A 22,412-nucleotide genomic window follows, 5' to 3' on the forward strand; every position below is an offset into this window, starting at 1 on the left:
CTACTAAATAATCAGAGATATCGCAAAAAACATGGTCATACTGTCTTTATTCCATTGAATAAATTAAATTCCCATTTCCCCACAAATAAAACAAAGTATGTGCAAGTACCCAGCTGCAAAGTACCAGAAACAGAGAGTTCATTACAAAAAATGAATGTGCTTTACAGAAAGATGGGACAGAAAAACAAACGAACAGGCAGGGTGGGTCGTAATAACGGCACACTAGAAAACTGGCAAGAAACACAGCCATCTGAGTTTCGCCTTCAATGAGGTCTATTCCTTCCAGAAATTCCTTTCGTCATCTACTGGCATTGTATGGTGAGTGATTTCAGCCTGGAAAAGACAGCCTAGCTGAGGAATTTATTACGGCCTTTCCATATAGGAGCTTGTAAACATGATGAAAATTTAGGTAGGTCTCATTTAAGAAAGCACATAATAGGGGGCCTTAGTGGGCATGGAGCCAGGAGTGCACACAGAATGTCATTACTTAAGCGTATTTAAAAAACATGGGATAGGACATTTCCTGTCACTTTTTTGTCTCTTTTTCCTCCCAGTGTTCCAAGTGCACAGCAAAAACGTTTCCTGTTAGTTTTTGAGCATATTGCTAAATGTACTCGGGCAAGATGTCACATGAATTATGCTGAGAAATGGCTTTGGTGGTTTGTATTCTAATAACTTTTTATCTTTGGGGCGGTGATTAATATGAGTAACAGAACAAATGCGACTTCCTGTTTGTACACACTGCAGAATATAACTGCACTGGCTGGGTAACGCTAAGCCTCTGCGGTATCCAAATTCACTTTAAAGAGAAAGTTTTTTTAAAAGGAAACTTTAGCAGAATATACGGGTACTCAAGTAAGACTCCCAATGTGTACTATAGTATGAATTGAACAGGAATATTTAAATACCGGTATGTCACGAAAGTGTAAATATAGCCCGACACAAAACACCGGAAAAGGACACAAAGACTTTAAACAGACAAGCAAATTTTCCTAGTAAAAGTCAGTATGACAAGATACACTTAAATACAGTATGAAGGACCACGATTACATCATTACAAAACAAGACCGAACATTTAAAAAGTTTAAACACTCAGTTAAATGGTTTGTCTTTGTAGCACAACTTGACTAAGAAGACCTATAAAAGTCTTCAAGGAATAAAATGATCAATTTCAGTGCAGATGGCATATTTCTGATCTAAGGATGACCAAATCGAAAGAAATCTTTTTATCTAAAGATGAAACATCTAAAGATGAAAAGGACTGTGGGTTGGTAAATGGTGTTTACGGCATCAAAACGGTCTAAAAAGGAGCAAGGAAGTGATTCTAGAAAACCATTCATTATGTGACTTGTCTATTATTCTAAGGAGCACAATGTTGTATACGAGACCTATAGACATATAAATAACAACAAGTGCACACTACAACTTACAGAGTCGACTTATGATTCAGATACAACTGTAAAGATTACAAAGCAGCTGCTGTCCCAGACCTCTTCAACCGATTTGATTGTCTAAATCACCTTGAACACTTTCTTCCCTCTTTTGTAGGTCAGCTCTACATAATTATTCCTATACCTATTGTGTAAAGATGGAAAAATGACAAACAGGCATGTGGCCTGAAGCAAAGACGATTCAGTCACTGAGAGAGTGTTTTAGCTGGAAGCCAGTCTCCTTAAAATGGCTTTCTTTTAGTGTAATAAGCAAGTCTTTGAGTGTCCTTGGGTTCAGATACACATATACATATATCTGAGTCATATAAGGTAAGAAATATTAGATTTGGCATTACAGCACTCCACTCCAGTAGTCAAAACAGACAAGGTAGGGTCACATGTGGCATACATAATGCTACAGTCAAAAAGATGAGGTTCCTCTGAGTCAAAGGGTGGGTATTAATACTCACAGAGCCACACAGCCAGAACGGAGATACGTTGACACAAATCTATTCTTCTAAGGAACAGAACAGTGTAAATGTAACCGGTAGGCAGTATCTGTTGCAATTCCCAACAGTAGCCAACTTTGTGCAAGGGTGGTCCAAATACCTCAGCCATCCAGTTCAAGTCTATTTACACCAGAACCACCTGAAGACCGCTGAGAGGAGGGCGTGACACCTTAACCTCTGACCCCTTTTGTGCAATCAGCTTAGTCTTCATCACCTCCCATCAGAAACCCCAGGATGAAGTCGCTGGCTTTCTGTCGGTCGTTCGATGTCTGTCTGCTGGCAACATTTGGTGGTGGGCGAATGAGGAGGCTCGCAAAGAGTGTAGCTACATAGAGGTACAATGGAAGATCAATTAGATACTTTAGAAATGTTTTTGCAATCTGATGTCAATATAGACCCAGACTCACCTAGGAGGTTGGCGTTCAGGTTGTTGTCAATAGAGTGTTTGATTAATTCTCTCAAGAAAGCCATCAGGTAACGGAAAACGTTGCGATGGGCCCGTGGGAGCTGAGATATTAGCTGTTGTTCAGAGGGAAACAAACATTAAACCTGATGGAAATACTGCAAGTCTGTTCCACATCTCTAAAAAAGATTGATTATGGACCTAAAACTGTAAAATCTTAAATGTTATGATAATCAATGATTTTTATTATTTAAAATCTAAATGTTCTGTTAATTGCAATTTGCTTCAGCTTGGATAGGAAATAGTTCTGTCCAACTTTGACAGTTACTTGAATAGTTACTAGCCTGGCGTATAGTTCGTTTTATATGTGTACGCAGGCGTACACGCACTGTCAACGCACAGCCTTGCAAAGCATAGTTTATTTGACAGAGATGATTGACACATGCACATCGTGACAAATCGTATACCTCTCCTGGCCTACATGCTACCTACTCCTGTATGCGCATGCATGACCTACACAAAAAGTATGTGCGGTTACAAAAACCCAGCGTGGCGTGTAAAGTAGGGCTGTGAAGATTAATCGTGCAAATGCGCGTGTGCTCAGTGCATATTTTTTATTTTTCGTGTCAAAAATGACAATCGTTTCGCTAGATAAGACCATTATGCCTTGTTTGAGATCGTTAAGAGTCCTTTGAAACTCCATTGAAAAAACTGTTAAGTGTTGGGTTCCATTAAAGTTCATTAAAATTAGAAAAATCCTGAGTGTTTTCCTCAAAAAACATAATTTCCTCTCGACTGAACAAAGAAAGACATCAACATTTTGAATGACATGGTGGTAAGTAAATTATCTAGATTTTTTCCCTTTTTGAGTGGGGGGGGGGGGGTGAAAAGGTGATGTACACCTTCAAATTAATATATCTTTTGGTCTAGAAGCCTAATTTTGGTCTTGTTTTAAAGAAGACACTTTTTTTCGGAAGTTTCTGGAGGTGAAAATGTTAAAGAAATAATTTTTTTATAGCAGTTTAAATTTATTGTAATAAATAAAAATAATGCAATATAGTATTATACTCATCACAAATTAATAAATTACAGTCACTGCATTATTATTACTGCAAAAAGGGTTTAAAAAATATAAAAACAACATTCTTAGACCTTTCCAACAATATATAGTTTGTCGTGACAGATTATCATTTACACGCAAAATATTATTGTAAAAACTAACAAAAATTTCCTTTGGATTTTTAAAGGTGACATAGAATGATTGAACGGAGTATTTATCCTTGTTCTATGATGTGACATGTAGACAAAACATTTTTTGTTTGGGTCTGTAATGCCTTATAAGCTTCCTAAAAACCTCTCTCAGATAGCTCTATTAGGGTGGGGGATTTTAAACAAGTGGTTTTGCACCTATTTGGCTCCCCCTACTGGCTTAACTTGCAATCTCATTACTGATTAGCTGACTTTGCTGCCACTCAAAAAATGTAGCCAATTATTTTAAAGTGGAGGGGCAGTTAGATGCCTGTGATGTCATAAGCATCAGTTTTTCAGATTGGGCCGTTTTCTGGCTGACATTTCTAAAAGAGGAATTTCTATGAGACTGAGATGTTTAGCATGTTTAGCACTTTTTGTATGTTTGTGGGTAGACTACCATTATTCAACAAAGACAAGGTAAAAATGGTTTTCATTCTCTGTCCCCTTTAAAAAACATACACATGACAACTGTCAAAAAAAGATGTCAAGAAGATCTGCTTTGCAAAAATCTTAGAAAACAAACAAAAAGATGAATTGTAGTATGCATGCCAGGTCAGCATGATGGCATGTTACATTGCAAAGAAAAATTTCATGGCTGTTCACATAATCATTAATCTATAACAACAATAAATAAAAACGATTAAGATGGAAAAAGCATTAAGTATTCTGTTTAGACGAACAATGAGGTCAGTGACCCTGGACTATAAAATAAACATTGTTTAAATATTGTTGGAAAGTATTACAAACACCATCCTGTAGGTCATCGTTGTTGTTTTGGTTATATTCGCATATGTCTATAGACTAAGTTAATGCGCATGACGTCAGTGTTATGACAGATTCGCGTTTTTCGTAGTTTACACAGAGACAGCAAGGTGTCACTTTCAAAAAGCTTGTACTTTGAAATCCATCTTTAAAAAATCCCAAGACACTGTTGTTGTGTAAACAAACAGACAAATGCATAAAAAACTCCCAGTTTTGGTGTAAACTGCTTTTTTCCTTATATTTATTGTTTTAATCATATCAACAGATTTCTTAACTCCATACCAAACAAAGCAATTTTCTCTTTACTACCCCAATATTTTTAGAAGGCGGTGCACAGTATATTTGTGACACTACCAGTGCAGTAAGAGCTGTGTGTGTACCTGTTTGCAAAGGCGGCTGTCATGAGAACAATCAAGACAGCGCTGATAGAGCTCATAACACAGCACAGGCTCGGGCAAAGCCTCCAAGAAGATCAGCAGAGCTTCGGCAACTGAGTGATTACAGCCAGCTAACAAGCAGTCAAGGAGAACCATTGTGATGAGTGGGAATGCACATTTGAGCGACAGGAAGAAAAAGCATGTCAGTAAGAAAAAGGAAAAAAGGAAGGGAGGATAAGGAAAGTACTTTAATGATGTCTCCAGCACTATTACAGTTAAAAAAGAGGAACATTCTCAGTCTGTCAAGGGTTTCAGAGCACAGGGATGAATTGTGTGGGAGAGTCCAGCAAGCCAGAGTAATTTTTTAAATAGAGGCACTCGGTCACATTCAATAAACTGACAAACATTAGCATTTCTATGTGAAGTCTGAGAGGCTATACTTACAATCACACAGTAAAGGGGCACTCAAAATTCCAATGGTTGGGAAACCATGGTTGGTCTTTCTATATATAAAATATGTTTACATGTTTCTTTATGGGAAAGGATACGGATGGAATCAGGAATGGTGGTGTCCAAACAGTCAATAATACTTTGTAACTCGTCTTGAAGGCCAGGGGTTTGGAAAAGGTCCTCCTGTATAAAAGTTAAAAAACTAAATTAGCAGTTTTGTTGGTTAAATATTACAGAATTTAAATAAGCACTTACCTGCTGGCATGCCTTAGTGTAGAGGTGATTAACAAGCAACCAGACCTCTTTGGGAATCTTCAGAGGTTTATCGTCTGTACCACCAGTATCCAACAAGAAATTCATCCTGGATTTCTCCTAAAAAATTAAGAGCTTTGAAATATCACACTATAAAAATAATATTTTAGAAGATTATCCCACATTTACAGGGATTATTATTTAAGAAAAAACACTTTGTTTAAAGTGTTTTACATACATAACTAATCTATAAGCAGTGCTGGTTGGTGACTTCTTTTTGAAGGGCGCACGATGCGAAGTTCGTCAAAACATGTAGGTAGTCCGTCATGTCTGTGGTTCATCATTTCAAAATATGTGTTCGGCGCGTCAAATGAACATATGTGCATCATGTGTCTTGTCAAAATAAGTGCCTACTGCACACGTGTCTAAAGCAGTGGTTCTCAAACTGGGGGCCGCAAGATGGTGCCAGGGGGGCCCCAGTTTTATGAGATTTTATTAAATACATTCATTTATCATGAATTCTGTGTAATTAAACCAAAAAATAAGCCTACTAACCAACAACACTACTTTGTATAATTTAATATGTTTTGTGTAGTTAAAATGTTACATTTTAAAACTAGTTTTTGTCATTCATTTTCTTTGGGGGACCGTGAAGGAATGCACAGTACACAATGGGGGGCAGCACGCTGAAAAAGTTTGCGAACCACTGGTCTAAAGGGTTTATGATTAAAGAGACGCTCGCGTTTACCAGATACTCGCATAATCTCAGCATAATCAGAGTTAAAGGAATTTTCCATTTTCTTAAAAGAAAAATCCAGATAGTTTACTCACCACCATGTCATTCAAAATGTTGATGTCTTTCTTTGTTCAGTCCAGAAGAAATTATGTTTTTTGAGGAAAACATTCCAGGATTTTTCTCATTTTAATGGACTTTAAGAGAGCCCAACATTTAATACTTAACTCAACACTTAACAGTTTTTTCAACGGAGTTTCAAAGGACTCTAAACGATCCCAAACGAGGCATAAGGGTCTTATCTAGCAAAACGATTGTCATTTTTGACAATAAAAATAACAAATATACACTTTTAAAGCACAACTTCACGTCTAAATTCGGTCCAGCACGACCTAACGTAAATGCGTAGTGACGTAGGGAGGTCATGTGTTACATATATAAAACGCACATTTGCGGACCATTGTAAACAATAAACTGACACAAAGACATTAATTAGTATCAGTTGACATACAACAACGTAGGAACGGTCCTCGTTCTCAACACTTGTAAACACTGGGGCGGAGTTTCGCATTCGTCCTCTTTGACCTCTTGACGTCATGACGTAATGTGTGGGGTCACGTTGGGGCATCACGACCGGATTAAAACGAGAAGTTGTGCTTTAAAAGTGTATATTTGTTATATTTATTGTCAAAAATGACAATCGTTTTGCTAGATAAGACCCTTATGCCTCGTTTGGGATCATTTAGAGTCCTTTGAAACTCCGTTGAAAAAAACTGTTAAGTGTTGAGTTAAGTATTAAATGTTGGGCTCTATTAAAGTCCATTAAAATGAGAAAAATCCTGCAATGTTTTCCTCAAAAAACATAATTTCTTCTCGACTGAACAAAGAAAGACATCAACATTTTGGTGATTATCTTGCGAGTATTTCGTGAACGTGAGCGTCTCTTTTATCATAAACAGTTTCGACCCATGTGCAGCGAGCACTTATTTTGACAAGACACATGATGCACATGGTTCACATGATGCAACAAACACATATTTTGAAAACACAAGCAACACACATGACATTCCGAACGGATATTTTGAATTTGCGCCCCTCGGAAAAGCAGTCACCAGCCGCCACAGTCTACAAGATCTAAATTGAGCCACAAATAATTTCCCCAACAGTGCATGTCTCTTTCTCTCACATACCACCACAGAAATTTAAGTGGAGAAGTGAGTCATGCAATTAGTAGAAATGCAACTCAACTTTTTTAACTAATGCTGAGCTGAGCGTTTCACAGCCAAAAAGCACTCTAAATTGCAAACTTTTCTTATTTTATCATGCTGTGAGCTACTTCCTCTCTCTGGCAATCTAATATTGCTTGCTGGTTAACAGTGATCCTAGGCAGGTAAAAGAGAGGAAATTCAAGCTGTGAGATTCAAGACTCTGTGACTTTTATTAGCCTAAACTGTCAGAATGACTGAGCAATGCGGCAAGCTGAGCCGTGTGGCCAAGATTTCACCCAGTTCTGAACGACAAAGTGCTTAAGCATAGAGGAACTGGGACACACATTTAAAAACAGGACACGTCACCCTCACTCACACGGGTAGGGCTCAATAATACACCTGTCACGATGATTGATCTAATGTTTCTGTGGACAAAAGAGGGACGTTACCTTTTCCATGCAGCTATCCTCTCCCTGAGATTCATTCAGCACCAGAGTGATTGGTTGGAAGGGAACAGACAGATCAGAAAGGTGGATGGAGATGAGACAATAGAGAAACATTGCATAATCAATGAGAAGACAGAGCCAGTATTGCATAATCACATATAGGATGATTGGAATTGCAGAGTAGCAGAAAGATCAGAAAGTAACTACAGATGGTAGTTCTCTCTAAATGAAAACTATGGTAATCATGATTGAGAATATGGTGAAGAAAAGAGTTGACAGCACGGGCAGACTGAGAGTGGTTCGCATGATGACTAACTGATACTAAACAAGCTGTATCCCATAAAGACAGCCATTTAGATATTAACTTGATACTCCGCTTCCTCCTCTCTTAAAGGAGACATAATATGAGACTTTAAGATGTAAAATAAGTTTTTGGTGTCCCAAGAGTGCATATGTGAAGTTTTAGCTCAAAATACCCAACAGATAATTTATAATAGCATGTTAAAATTGCCACTTTGTAGGTAGGAGCAAAATGTGCCGTTTTGGGGGTGTGTACTTTTGACATCACAAGGGGAGCCAAATTTTAATGACCTATTTTTCCACATTCTTGCAGAGAATGGTTTACAAAAACTAAGTTACTGGGTTGTTCTTTATCACATTTTTATGTTAATAGAAGCACTGGGGACCCAATTATAGCACTTAAACATGGAAAATGTCAGATTTTCATGATGTGTCCTGTTTAGAGGGACATCCTCAAAATAGACACATGCTCAACCTGAAAGTCTTTTCTTATCTAAAATCAATTAGCCTAACCCCATTTATTTCTTAGGATCCAAACAGGGATGAATTTAGAAGCCAATTTTATTTTGTGCAACCATACTTACTCTTGTAACTACTCATTTAACAGTCTTTAAATAGGGAAAACATGTGTTTGGTGGCTTCTAAATTCATCCCTGTTTGGATCCTAAGGAATGAATGGGGCTAGGCTAAATGCTAACACATTCACGACGCACTGTACAAAGATTAAGTGCACGCATTGAAATAAGATAGGTATGTATTTGTCTAAGTTGAAGTAAGAACATAAAATATTGAAAAATTGTGGTGTTTTCCTTTAAGGGTATATAGCTAACATTAAAACTGTGTCATTTCGGTTATTATCTTGGTGAATATACAAAAAAAACTGTTATATAAAGAAAAAATAATTAAAAATGATCTCTGTAAATGTTTTACAGATTTTGCCGGGGGAATTACTGACGATGAATGTGCTGTAAACATGAGGACAACCGCCTATTCCCATGTGTCAATATTTTATCTAACCAACTGCAGCTGTGGCCTGGGCCTTACCAGATCGATGAGTTTGGTGATGGGGATTTCCCGAATGGGTTTCTTCATGCGGCACAGAGTCTCCAGAGATGTCCCGAAGCAACATGGCAGATAGTTGCCAGAGATAGTAATGAAGTAGTCCTTCCCTCGGTCCAGATGAAGCACCAGAATGTCCTCAATTATATCCTGACCGGAGTTTAGCATAGTCACAGAGTCTTTACTGACATACACTTCCAAGAAGATCTCCATTGCCTCAGCTGCAAGAAATGTGAAAATTAAAGGGATAGTTCACTTTAAAATAAAAATTCTGTCATCATTTTCTCATCCTCATGTTGTTCTAAACCTGTATGAATTTATTTTTTCTGATGAACACAAAAGATGATATTTTGAGAAATGATGGTAAACACACAGCAGATAGAGACCATTGACTTCCATAGTAGGAATAAAAAATATGATGGAATTTAATGGATACCGTCAACTGTGTGCTTACCATCATTTATCAAAATATTTTCTTCATCATTTATCACAATACTTCCAAAATATTTGTTTTCCTACTATGGATGTCAATGGTCACTATCTGCTGTGTGTTTACATCATTCCTCAAAATATCTTCTTTTGTGTTCATCAGAAAAAATAAATTCATACAGGTTTAGAACAACCCGAGTATGAGTAAATGATGACAGAATTTTCATTTTAAAGTGAACTATCCCAAAAAATACAAGGGTGAAAAGTCACATGACAGAAACACTTACTTGGGTCTAGTACCCCCTCGTTGGGTTCAGCGCGCAGCCAGGGCTTACAGTATTGAGCATCATTAAGTTTGGGTATGAAGCGGAAGGTGCACGGGACCTGCCCGTCATTAGTGATGAGAAAACTCTGACGCTGTAGCTGCCGGAATTTCACATTTTCGTAAGTGAACTACAAATGGAAAAAAAACAGGTTGACAAAAAGCTACTAACATACGAACCCATGTTGCAAATGTGTACCGATGAAATGTTGCTCTGTTTGGCTCCTTTCATTACTTACCTCTCGATGACTTAGGGACAGAGAAGGCAGGAAGTCATTTTCCATCCTGTCCATGTCTCGCACAATTTCTTCAAACACCTTCTTGTAGCGTGGATCATTTATCATCTTTACCTGCAGTACAGAGACAAAAAAATCATTAATTTGATCCTCTCAAACACTTTTACAGGAGCTTGACTGAGGTAGTGAACCTCACCCCAACACTGAAGAGGGAGCTGACAGGTTTGTGGTCACTGGTCTTTAGGTCCATGTGACTGCGGTAGTGAACCTGCTTGATATTATTCCCCCTCCACAGGATACGGTCACACCATGCAGGGATTCGACACTTTCCACTGTTTCCAAACACCAAATAAAGATAAATGCAAGGTCAATCGTATTTATTGACATTTATGCACCGAGCAAACATGTTTATCTTAAGCAACATACATTCACTCTATAATTATTTACGTATACTATACTATTTTATGAGTATGTGCATTTCTGTGAGAAACCCATGACTTTGGTGGCATTGTTAGCACCAACTGAGCTGTCACTTTAAATTAAGAATACTAATATTTACTTCAAAAAAACATATGTGACACTGGACCACAAAACCAGGGGGGGGGGGGGTTTAATGAATAAAAAAACTTTCTATTTAAAAAATCACCTTTAAAGTTGTTCAAGTGAAGACTTATCAACACACAATAATTTTTTTAATATATTTAGGGTAGGAAATAAAAAATATTTATGGAACATGATCTTTACCTAATATCCTAATGAATTTTTCTCATAAAAACATAATTTTGACCCATACAATATATTGATGGCTATTGCTACAAATATACCCTGCTTATGACTGGTTTTGTGGTCCAGGGTCCAGAATAGTTTTCAATATAGTTACACATTCTGCAGATTACTTTAAAGTTTACCTTGAGTCCCATTGATTTGATTTAGCATCATATTTGTAAGTTGGGATGAAATTAATCTCTCCTTCAATGAAATCGGTGAATGCACGTTTAGTCTTCCTCTGGATGTTAAGCTGGCAAGATGAAAAAATAGCAAAAGATGCTATAATGTGCACTTTCAAAGCAAAAAGAGAAAATAGTCTGTATTTGGCCGTCGTAAAATGTCGCTTCACATAAAAATAAAACAACGAACACAAAATATGTCTCTGTTTTGCATTTCTCTAATTTTATACTTAATTCATTTTATATTTAAATGATGATTTAGCAAAACATTTTAACAGTTTTTTATGAAAATATGGATTGAGATAGTGTTTTTCAACATGTTTTGCTCAATCTGGAATAATCTCCAAAGGTTTGTGCAAAACCTTATCAAATAATCTTGAAATCGTCCCAAGAAGCATCTTATGTGCTTAATGAAATACAGAAAATTATTTTTTTAACAGTTGACACATATATGTTTAAAATATGCTATTTCCTATCATTCCAGTGCATTTTACCCTATTAAAAGGCCCATACCTGATCATACTCCTGAAGCCTCCTTAGCTCATTGTCTGTAATAAGTCTTTTCACCTCCCCAGCATCAGGCAAACATAGCCTATAGTTGAGATCTCCAAGCCAAACCACCACACTTAAAGAAATGATAAGCATTAAATAGATTGAATATTAGCTGAGTAACACAAGTTACTGATACTGGGATGCACCGGATGACTCATTGGTCAATGACACTCACTCATGTTTGACTATACCGAAAGGTGGGTAATCCAGCAGGTGGAAGCTCATGCGGGCACAGATGTCTTTGTAGTCCTGGTTTCGACGTTCAAAGTCTTCCACATGTGCCGCCAGATGAGAGTTTACGAAGCAAAAGCTAGTATTATGAAACACAAAGCGCACAGCCACTCCTCCCTTATTCCCCTACAAAATATCAAATAACACAGGTTTTATATTACCGTATCAGTTAATATACTGTATAATGATCTAGAGAATTATTCAAATTGTGGTCATTTTGTGGTCAACAAAGACTTCCTTATATCTAAAACAAATACACGAAGAGATTTGCATCCTATAGTCAGAATGACCAGAGGCACTTCCTGATTTAAATAACAAGACACTTCCTGTTGTAACAAATATAAACACACCATTTTATTCATGAGGCCAGTTCCCACAGACTCTGCAGCCACCTCTCTTATGTGTTCCTTGTGCTGGTTTTGGACATACACCACCAGCATCATTCCCACCAGACGAATAATACGGACCTTGGGACAGAATGCAGAGCTTGATGAAAATTAAAGCGAGCATCTCGTATCTTGAAAGTCCGTTTCAGGATTATACAAGAATTACTAGAATATCGGTCTGGTTTTAGAAACAAAATTAATAACGTGTTGAATAAAAAAAACAGCACGTACCAGTCTGTATTTGGCTTTAGGGTGGAGGCTTCTCTCTACTGCATCAGCCCACAACTGTTCTTTTGATGAGTCCATATACAAAAAAGCCTCTGTGCTAAGGTCCAACTCCTGAAATCTGTCAAATAATAGTAGGGCTTGAGTACAGCAATACACTAAACACAATAAACCATAAATGGACACTCCACTATTTTTGAAAATATACTCATTTTCCAGCTCCCCTAGAGTTAAACATTTAATTTTTACCATTTTGGAATCCATTCAGCTGATCTCCGGGTCTGGTGGTACCACTTTTAGCATAGCTTAGCATAATCCATTGAATCTGATTAGACCATTAGCATCGCTCTTAAAAATAGCCAAAGAGATCCGATATTTTTCCCTTTTTAAAACTTGACTCATCTTTAGTTATATTATGTACTGAGACCGACGGAAAATTAAAAGTTGTGATTTTCTAGGCAGATATGGCTAGGAACTCTACTCTCATTCTGGCGTAATAATCAAGGACTTTGCTGACGTAACATGGCTGCAGGAGACGCAATGATATTACGAACTGCCCGAAAATAGTCCTCTTAGTTAAATTTTAATAATTTCAATTTTCCGTCCGGTTTATAATTTATTATAGCATGTTAAAATTGCCACTTCAGTAGGTGTGAGCAAAAATGTGCCATTTTTGGGTGTGTCCTTACAAATGCTAATGAGCTGATTTCTGTACGTAATGGCAGTGCCGTGGTTAGATAGTGCAGATTAAGGGGCGGTATTATCCCCTACTGACATCACAAGGGGAGCCAAATTTCAATGACCTATTTTTTCACATGCTTGCAGAGAATGGTTTAACAAAACTAAGTTACTGAGTTGTTCTTTCTCATATTTTCTAGGTTGATGAAAGAACTGGGGACCCAATTATAGCAGATGGAAAACGTCAGATTATCATGATATGTCCCCTTTAAAAAGACAAACTCATGCCAAACTCAACCCCAGACCCAAATGTAATTTTATTATTGTGAACCCAGGACAGAGAAGCTGAATGAAATGTCTCTTGTTTTGCCACTCACCCCAGTGCATATACATCTGGAGGTTCTGGGACACAACATAACCAGGGCTCAAGAGTGCTATCGGGGGACTGACCATTCACATTCCATGTGCCTGTGAAGATCCTGTAAAATACGGTGAATCAACTACTGTAAATGATTTGATTCAGTTTAACTGAAATCATAAACGTTTAGTTATCAGGCACGTGACACCTACCTGAAGTTCTGAATGTCCACATATTCTTTCTCCCTCTTGGTGAGGTGATACTTCAGCAGTCCTTCTCTTGAACCAGAGTAACTCCTCATCATGGTCTGCCTCTTGCTGTAGTTGGACGGGCTGACGAATTGATGGATGCAATATACTGTCACAAAAATGATACTAAACACAGAGACACTGTAGTTTAAGGATGTCTAATACTCACTCTGGTGGTGGCCTTTCTTTGGCAGCTGGGGCTGCTGGGAGATTAGTCGACGGTGGGTATGTGCTTTTTCGAGGTGGAAGAGGGGGCACTGGTGGAGGCTCTCGTTGCGCAACCATGCGGTTTTGTTGGTTCTTTTTTTCTTCCACTTTTAAACAATGGTTAAAATTTTCCTCAAAGCCAAAGTCTGTATCAAGCAAGAGGGAGTCTATAGACAGAACAGAGCGGCAGAATTGAATGTAGTATATCTTTCAACACCATTGATATATCTGGCAATGTTGGTAAACGTTAAAAACTGTGAATTTTTCTGCGATATGTGCGCTATATTTTTTCTTTACCTGCATTTAAGGGTTTTGCTAAAGTGCTGTTGCTGATGTTGTTTGAGGTGGATTTAGAGGTTCCTCTTTGAGGTGGGACAGGAACAGAGCCTTTGACTGGAGCAGGTACAACAGGTTCCATCTTCCTGGGCTGTGAACTTCCCTCAGCTAAAGGTAGAAAATAGGCATTCAAGAGTGATATTTCATAGAATTGGTGGCATATAGATAAAAAATTGCTAACAGATGACAAACATTCTTTACTAGCAGTGGTTTGATACAAAAACACATGGTGAGAAAGATTGCGTTTCTTACAAAACAAATGGGTATACTAATATCATATTGCAACAGGAAGTTTGCTCATAAAAGTATAGGTCCAACCACATGCCCTTATTCAAAGCAAGGTGGACATCAACTCTGTGAAATGCATTTGAATACGTATTAAAAACTGATAAGATCTTTTTTGTAAAGTTGTCCTGTAATGGGACTAGTGTTGTAGTTCTCGAGACCGGTCTCGGTATCAAGACCAATTTTAAAGGTCTTGGTCTCGTCTTGGAATCGACCACTTTTTTTACCCCGTCTCGTCTCGGTCTCAGACAAAGAGGACTCAGAATTTTATTTCAAGACCGGTCAAGACCACAACTGATGGCACATCACGAATGTATTTTTTGTCATTCATTTTATGCAGTTTATTCAGGTTTGGCATATGATGTTGCCATTGTTTAAGCATCGATTAAGTTTCTCCCAATGACAATTTTTCTAATTTTATTACTAAAAACACCTGCATTGTGTTGAGTGGATGGCAAGCCATGGAAAGACAGTTCAGATTAAATGGTCAAGTTGATTTCAGTGTTTGTTCACTTTTATTTCCTTATAGACAAAAATGAATTCCCACATATCTGCAATGCCTTTGATTATTTTATCAACATCTCTGATGACATACACACACACACACACACACACACACACACACACACACACACAGAGTGCCTAATCATATGCATATTCCACATTTTATTATAAGTGTTTTTAATGCAGTGACTTGCACTGGTCTTGGTCTCGGCCTGTCTTGGTCTTGGTCATGACTTGGTCTCGGTTTAGGTGGTCTTGGTCATGACTTGGTCTCGGTTTAGGTGGTCTTGACAACAACACTAAATGGGACTGTGGCACACTTTCATGAATGATACAATGGCCAAGTGTAATAACAACTACAAAGTTCTCTTACGACAGAACTAAAAAAAAAACTAACATAACCTAATTTAAAACAAATACTGTAGTGTGTTAAACAGTGAAAAATCAACTTGACCTCTGATTTGACTACTAAACTATGACTGTGGAAAAGTAAACCAACAGTAAGACTTGTAACACAAGATATGTGCCTGACATCAAAGTCAAATTCTTCCAGAATGAATTCATTACAGACCCTATAAATCTGGGTGTTGGTTACCCTGGTAGATAAAACACTGACTGGAGTAGTTAATTAATAACGAATGCACTTTGATGTTTGTGATTGTGTTGCTTAGGGATAATGAGATGTATCACCTTGCTGTTTGGCCTTCATGGCATGCTGAAAAAAGGTTTGAGTCTGCACATCATCTTGCAGCTCCAGCAGAAGCTCTGGAGTTTTCTCACCTCGCAGACGAAATCGTACCGTTGCTGCAGAAGAAAAGTGTACATTTTAATTAGATAGACAGACAGACAGACAAACTAACTAACTAACAAGACAGACAGACGAATTTCAACTTAACTGTGCTAACTTACCGTTAGCCGAAATGTCAATGAGAAGCGCTTCTTCAGCCTCTAAAATAAAAATTTAAAAACAGAAATAAAAGAAACAGTTAAGGCTTTAAATTGTGACAGGATTGTGAGAAAGCTGAACCAGGATACAAAAAAGACAGACTGCTGCTTCTTGGTGACAAATGCTTTTTAAATATTTGAACAAGCAAGAGCGAACACGTTTAACATTTACAAACAGAACGACTTTCCTGTTTTAGAGATCAAATGCAAGTTTGTACAAGCAGAGAAATATAACAGCAGGGGATAAATTGTATTCACACTGTTCAAATGTTCCTTAGATAAACTAGGGATGCACCAAAATGACAATTTCTGGCAAAAAAAAAACAAAAAAAACTAGGGCCTAAACTGAATTTTGAAACAGACCATGTTTAGAGCGACAAAACTAATTCTATTAATTTATATTCATTTTATGTATATTAACTAATATTAATTCTAATTTTGTATAAATTTAAAGATTCTGCATGTATTATTCAATCCAATATTTTAAAGAGCCCTTATTTTCTTTTTGTGATTTTACCATTCTTTTGGTGTGTTATGATTGGGGCACACATGATTTTCGTACATGATTATGAAGGTAATTTGATGATAACAACTGATCATGCCTAGTCTTTTCCAGTTGTGCTCAGTTTTTGTTTAAAATCACAGACAAAAATCATTAATGCAAGAAACACTCTTTATGTGTGTTGAGTCTAATCTTGGAATGGTTAAGCAAGTCCTTAGGTGTGTCCCTAGCTTAAGTGTGTGTGTGTTAGTTAATGTTAATGATCTGCAAAGTTACAAATCCCAAAGTATACGATGACGTTATCATTTCCAATTGAAATCTCTTTTCTTGGACTACAATGAAGGCAAGGATTGTAGGCAACAGTTTACTTCCTCAGCCTGTTGATGTGGACTCGATGCACTTTATCATAATTCTGCCTGTTTCTGACTCACAGCCTGTAAGTTTATAGCCTATGTTTTATAATTTTAAAGAATTTACTATTGACCAATCAAACCATCATTCAAACCTGAATTTTGAGCAGTGTAAACTAGAGCTTATCTCTACGATCATAAATGCAGACATGGTTTTATGTTTTAGTATCTCTTGAAATCCAACTTTGATTGATCATCATTAGATCATGAGACTTTAGCCTAAGTTTAACACACAGGATAAAACATAATCACTCTGTTGTGAAAATGTTTACGTAATGTAAAAGAAACAATTTCACAAGGTCTCAGTCGAAATTTCAGTGCATCCCTGCTACAACTACTGTACTTAACAGTCAATAAGGAGCTTACCTCGAACTATCTGAAAATGGTTATTGATGGGGATGGACAGCTGGGGGACTGGACTTAATACAATTGAATCAGGGTTTGCCAGAATATTCAACCTAAAAGCAAGAGATCCATTCACAAATTGTCACTTAAGAGCATACAACAATAACAAATCTTATTGTTCTATAACTTTTTATACAGCTTTATACTGTTGCTATTTCTAAAATTATTTACCACAGTATGATTGTCTTGTAGTGAGCCAGACATCTCTACTTTAATTCTGAACTTACAAGATTGCAAAACAGGTACAACCCCAATGGTCACGTAATGGGTTTAGCATATCCCAAAATAAGTATATTTTTTCACCATGGTCCAGCATAATCTTAAAAATTGTGGAATGCAAAGAAAGGAGAAATACTCATGGAAATGCAGCAGGCTAAATGCACACTGGTAATTGCAGACCATATTTCACTCCCAGTACCAACTCCAGGGCATCATGTTCCTTTCAAAATGGTGATACGTCCATTTCACTTCATGGAAAATTAGATTATAGTGGATTATTGGAAAAACCTTTATATTTTCCTTCCTAAGTGTGCTGTGCCAAACGTATGGAGGCAAGACTAGAACCCCTCTGTGCTGCCAGCAAGCCCGATCTCTCTCAGTCTTAAAAGACTATAATTGCTGTAATGGATGCTGTTGCCAGGAAACACAGCACTCATGAACGAGTGAAATTTGGCCTAGACTTACTAAGAAATCTCAAATTCAATTGATAAGAATAACAGCCCATTGTAGGGATGATGATTATAATCTGCTCATTCCAAGAATATCTCCTTGCTGAGGTCAAAATGCATTCATTGCCGCATTACGTTTCATAACACCTTAACACAGCGGTTAAAACCATTGTGTACTGTAGCTCAAGCACTCCACATTCCCCCTAAATACAGTATCTGTTTCACTTAATGAAATATTATACATATTGGTTGGCTTCCTATAGCTGTCATCAACTGATGAATATTTTTTTTCGAGACATTATAAACAAATTCTGCTCTTCTATTTTTTTGTTAAACATAATGTATCTGAATGCAGAAGATCACTCTTACAATAGTTCAAAAGAAAAACCGTTAAAGTACATCTAAAATAATTTTGAGAAAATCCTCTCTCATGCAGAGCAGGTTTACCAACCATATGCTTAAAAAGTATAGTTCACCCAAAAATGAAAACTCTTATTATGTCACTAACCTTTATAATTGTATTTGATCTGATGAACACAAAGCAAAATATTTGAGAAATGTTTGTAACCAAACCACTCAGAGGCCCTATTGACTTCCATAGTAGGTAAAAAGAATACTATGGAGGTGAATGGGGCTCATGATCGGTTACAAACATGACTCAAAATATCTCTCTTTGTAATCATCAGAAATAAAGACATGTATACAGGTTTGTAACAACATGAAAGTGATAAAATTATAACAGAATTTAAATATTATTGTGAACCATCCCTTTAACGCTTATTGTTCAAGGAAAACACCACAGTTTTTCAATATTTTACTATGTTCTTACCTCAACTTAGACAAATAAATACATACCTCTTTTTTTAATGCGTGCACTTAATCTTTGTACAGCGCATCCTAAATGTGTTAGCATTTAGCCTAGCCCCATTCATTCCTTGGGATCCAAACAGGGATGAATTTAAAAGCCACCAAACACTTCCATGTTTTCCCTATTTATAGACTGTTACATGAGTAGTTACACGTTTAAGTATGGTGGCACAAAATAAAACGTGGCGTTTTTTTTAAACGGATAAAAAATGAGAACTATATTGTATGGCGGAAGAGCACTTAGTTTGCATCACTTCGACCTTGGGCGCAGTAATATTAACGGAAGTTTGGGCGAGAGGAAGAGAAGTCGTGATGATGTTATTGCGCGCTGAGGTCGACGTGCTGCAAATAAGACCTTGTTCACACTGTCAGTCCAAGTCCGATTTTGGTGCATATCCGTTTGAAATCCAATCACATTTAGAATGTGTGAACGGCCAAAAACGGCATGAAATACGTTTTTTTCTAATACGTTTTAGGCTACATCCAGAGGTGGTTTAGAATCCATTTCAAATTGCATTTCCGGACATCCATTTTAGTCTGACCGCATTTGTGTAGCTTTTTGGTTACGTCACATAAACACAACCCCAGCGCAAACTTTAGAAAAGTCCATTTCTGACTAAAATGACAGGGGTGTTTGGGAAAGTCCATGTATTGGGGAATATATTTTCTACAACATCAAACATTGAGGCAGATTGTCGTGCCAGGACAACGTCATTGCCATAGAACAGATGTTAGTTAGAACAGTGCATAGTGCAGATAATCCGAAACATGGTAGAACGCTACAGGAGGCACAGATCAGATCTGAACAGTTGTGATACACAATATAGACAGTGAGTCTGTCAAAACGAATATGCACCGAATTTGGGCTGAAAGTGTGAACAAGTTATGAGTGCTCTTCCTCCATACAATATAGTTCTCACTTTTGATCCGCTTAAAAAAAAACATGTTTTATTTTGTGCCACCATACTTACTTGTATCTTAATCTGGCAAAATGCTAACACAGATTAGTGCATGCATTGAAAAAAGATAGGCATGTATTAACTCGTCTAAGCTGAGGTAATAACATAGTAAGATATTGAAAATGGGTGGCGTTTTCCTTTAAGAGACCCTTTCATTACATAAGGACTCGAATAATGCTTGTGATCTTTTTATAACCCCTGAGTGTTTCTGTGCTTCGAGCTAAGCTCAGTGTTTACATTTAAAGCAGTTTGTATGCTCATGTGATGCTTATTCGGCTCTAGGACACTCGTGTGGAATGCAAGATAATGTGCAGCGTGCTGGCATCCACCACAACTTCTCTAACACACACAGACTTTTCACATACACAAATGCGCACACACACAGAATAAGTCACACTGAATGCATGAATGCCTAAACATTATCTGATTACAGAGTCTTTCACAGAGCCTTCTCACATCTATAGCAACCAGCAGGCAATTTATAATAGTCATGACTTTAAAACACCCGGAGTGCTGTCGCATCTCAGGACCGGAACTGAGAATCGGATCAACATCAGATAGTAACAAAAGTATCGGTGAGAATGTGATCAGGTGGATCAAAGCATCATGTAAAATGTAGAAAATATCAGCCTGTTAAAAGGCAGCTGCACTCTTAAGACAGCAATGCTGCTTAGACAACTAGTCTATGCACTTGGGTTTGGCTGCTATTCATGTTGATAATCATCAAGGTAGCAACATAGCAGTTAACCACAATATTACAGACAAAAACTGCAATATGTTCAGTACTGTCCTACAAAGGCAAAAGCCCTTAACTCGCTACACCTTTGTAGGGCAGATAAGAGATTGGGAGTTGTGTTATTTTGACAACTAAATCACATTATTTGAAGGACTTAATTTGTGTAACTAATTATGCCCTATACATGATTAGCAAAGCAAAATAAAAGTGGTGTAGTATATCACATATTACCTACAATTCCTGGAAAATAAGTGCAGTGTCAATCATAGAAATAAGAGTATACAGTACTCACTTGAACTGTCCAGAACACTCTAACAGAGATAGGAGTCTTGCTTCTTTTTGTCCACCTCGAAGCTCATGCCCTTTAACAGTCTGAAAAATCACTGTCAAGGATTAAAATGAATAGCTAGAGGAAGAAAGAAGAGAAAAGGATGGCATTGGCACATCCTAAAGCGTCGCACCTCCCCTCTCTCTGTCGCCTCTCTCACACACACCAAAGTAACAGCTCTTTACAATTTCAAGAGAAAACCGGAAATAATTATGGTGCTGTAAGATAAAACCGAAATGTAGTTCAGTGTAAAGATCAATACTGTAGCTTTGTGCTATTTTCTGTATACCGTAATCTAATCTGCAACAGTTTCCGTAGCATCTGTCATACATAGTCTCTGTTTATACACATCATATCTATGGACTCACACGTCACATCATAACACACATGAGCGCACGCATAACTTCTAAGAAATCCCACAGCAACAACCCAGTCTGTTTGCATAACAAGCCTACGATGAGACTCAACAATACACGTATGTCTAAATTTACCTGAAAGCGGACTGAAAACACAGAGATAAACAGCAAACGTTAATTCTGTTCAGCCTCTTTAAAACACTGACATGCATTTACCCCTACAGCGATGCTAACAAGACGTTGCTAAATGGATTTTAAAAAGTCAACTACTGCTATGATGCCCTTCACAAAATTAAATTAACTCCCAAACTCCCAAAAGAAGGATACAGCCACACATTTGTCCTCAGAAATCCCGAGTGAAGACTCCATCATAAATTCTGTCAGGCGGCTAGCTAACAGGCTAAACTCAGTGTTTTCTTATGACAGACTCCACCCATTCACAGCGCGTGCTGGCCTTCCGGCAAGGTCGTGAGACAGACTGTTCTCCTCTCTTGTATAAATAACCGAGCGATGTTTGCGCTTTTTAGAACTGGATTACGAACGATAAATTTAATAAACGCTCACTAACGTCTTCGAAGTAGTGTCACGATGAAGAAGACAAATTAGGGGGCGAGCCGGTGTGGGTTCATTTAGCTCTAGAATGAGGTCATGGGTCCGTAAAAAAATGACAACTATCTAGTATGTGAATTTGTGGTTAAGCGGTGATTGTTGCTATGGTTTTTTCCCGTCGCGTCATGAAATTGGCGATAATATCTCAAACGGTATTCCGATATGTTGCGAAACATCACCGGCGGCCATGTATGCGTTTCGAGGTCATCATCAGTGCGCTTTTCAGTTCTGCCATGGACGTCAATGATGCGCAGCTTTTGCGCATACTCTATGTCAAGCAGCTTTGTAGTTGATCTGTGTCCTTTTATTATGCTGTCATTAGCTTATTTGTTCACCTGAGACATTTCTTTAAAGCGCCATTAAGATTGGAATGTTAAAAGAATGGCTTGATAAGTAGCTCAGTATATTTCCTTAACACATCTAAAGAATTAAAATACATTCCACTCCTTTAAAGGCGACTTTTTTAAGATGTAAAATAAATCACCCCACATAGGATTTATTAT

The 22,412-nt window shown here is 37.5% G+C and overlaps 1 protein-coding gene across 2 annotated transcripts; it reads right to left on the minus strand.

Moving 5' to 3' along the window:
* Positions 1-30: 30 nt before the first annotated feature.
* On the minus strand, positions 31-22,392 carry ocrl (OCRL inositol polyphosphate-5-phosphatase). 2 transcript variants are annotated; one of them, XM_065271967.2, is made up of 24 exons: positions 21,628-22,391; positions 20,909-20,988; positions 17,348-17,439; positions 16,034-16,072; positions 15,815-15,928; positions 14,297-14,443; positions 13,962-14,166; positions 13,757-13,876; positions 13,564-13,665; positions 12,515-12,629; positions 12,248-12,364; positions 11,842-12,023; positions 11,628-11,739; positions 11,076-11,185; positions 10,364-10,499; positions 10,171-10,281; positions 9,897-10,062; positions 9,166-9,401; positions 7,825-7,848; positions 5,438-5,554; positions 5,281-5,365; positions 4,736-4,863; positions 2,347-2,458; positions 31-2,264 (listed from the first exon to the last, which is right to left on the minus strand). In XM_065271967.2, the coding sequence occupies exons 1-24, from the start codon at positions 21,670-21,672 to the stop codon at positions 2,140-2,142; spliced, it is 2,820 nt and encodes a 939-aa protein (XP_065128039.2). In that variant the 5' UTR covers positions 21,673-22,391; the 3' UTR covers positions 31-2,139. The 2 variants fall into 2 exon arrangements, with proteins under 2 accessions (XP_065128039.2, XP_065128040.2); XM_065271968.2 differs by lacking the exon at positions 7,825-7,848 and having other exon boundaries at positions 21,628-22,392.
* Between the last annotated feature and the right edge of the window lie 20 nt (positions 22,393-22,412).

This window comes from Paramisgurnus dabryanus, chromosome 16 (genome assembly GCF_030506205.2).
Source record: "Paramisgurnus dabryanus chromosome 16, PD_genome_1.1, whole genome shotgun sequence".
NCBI lineage: Eukaryota > Metazoa > Chordata > Actinopteri > Cypriniformes > Cobitidae > Paramisgurnus > Paramisgurnus dabryanus.

What these genes read in the sequence shown, in the direction of transcription:
- ocrl (XM_065271967.2), bottom strand. Translation starts at nt 21,672, where the DNA reads ATGATGGAGTCTTCACTCGGGATTTCTGAGGACAAATGTGTGGCT. An exon ending in AGCAAAACCCTTAAATGCAG is followed by an intron (nt 14,167 to 14,296) that starts GTAAAGAAAAAA and finishes TTCTGTCTATAG; the next exon opens with ACTCCCTCTTGCTTGATACA. An exon ending in ACAGCCGCCTTTGCAAACAG is followed by an intron (nt 2,459 to 4,735) that starts GTACACACACAG and finishes TCTGAACAACAG; the next exon opens with CTAATATCTCAGCTCCCACG.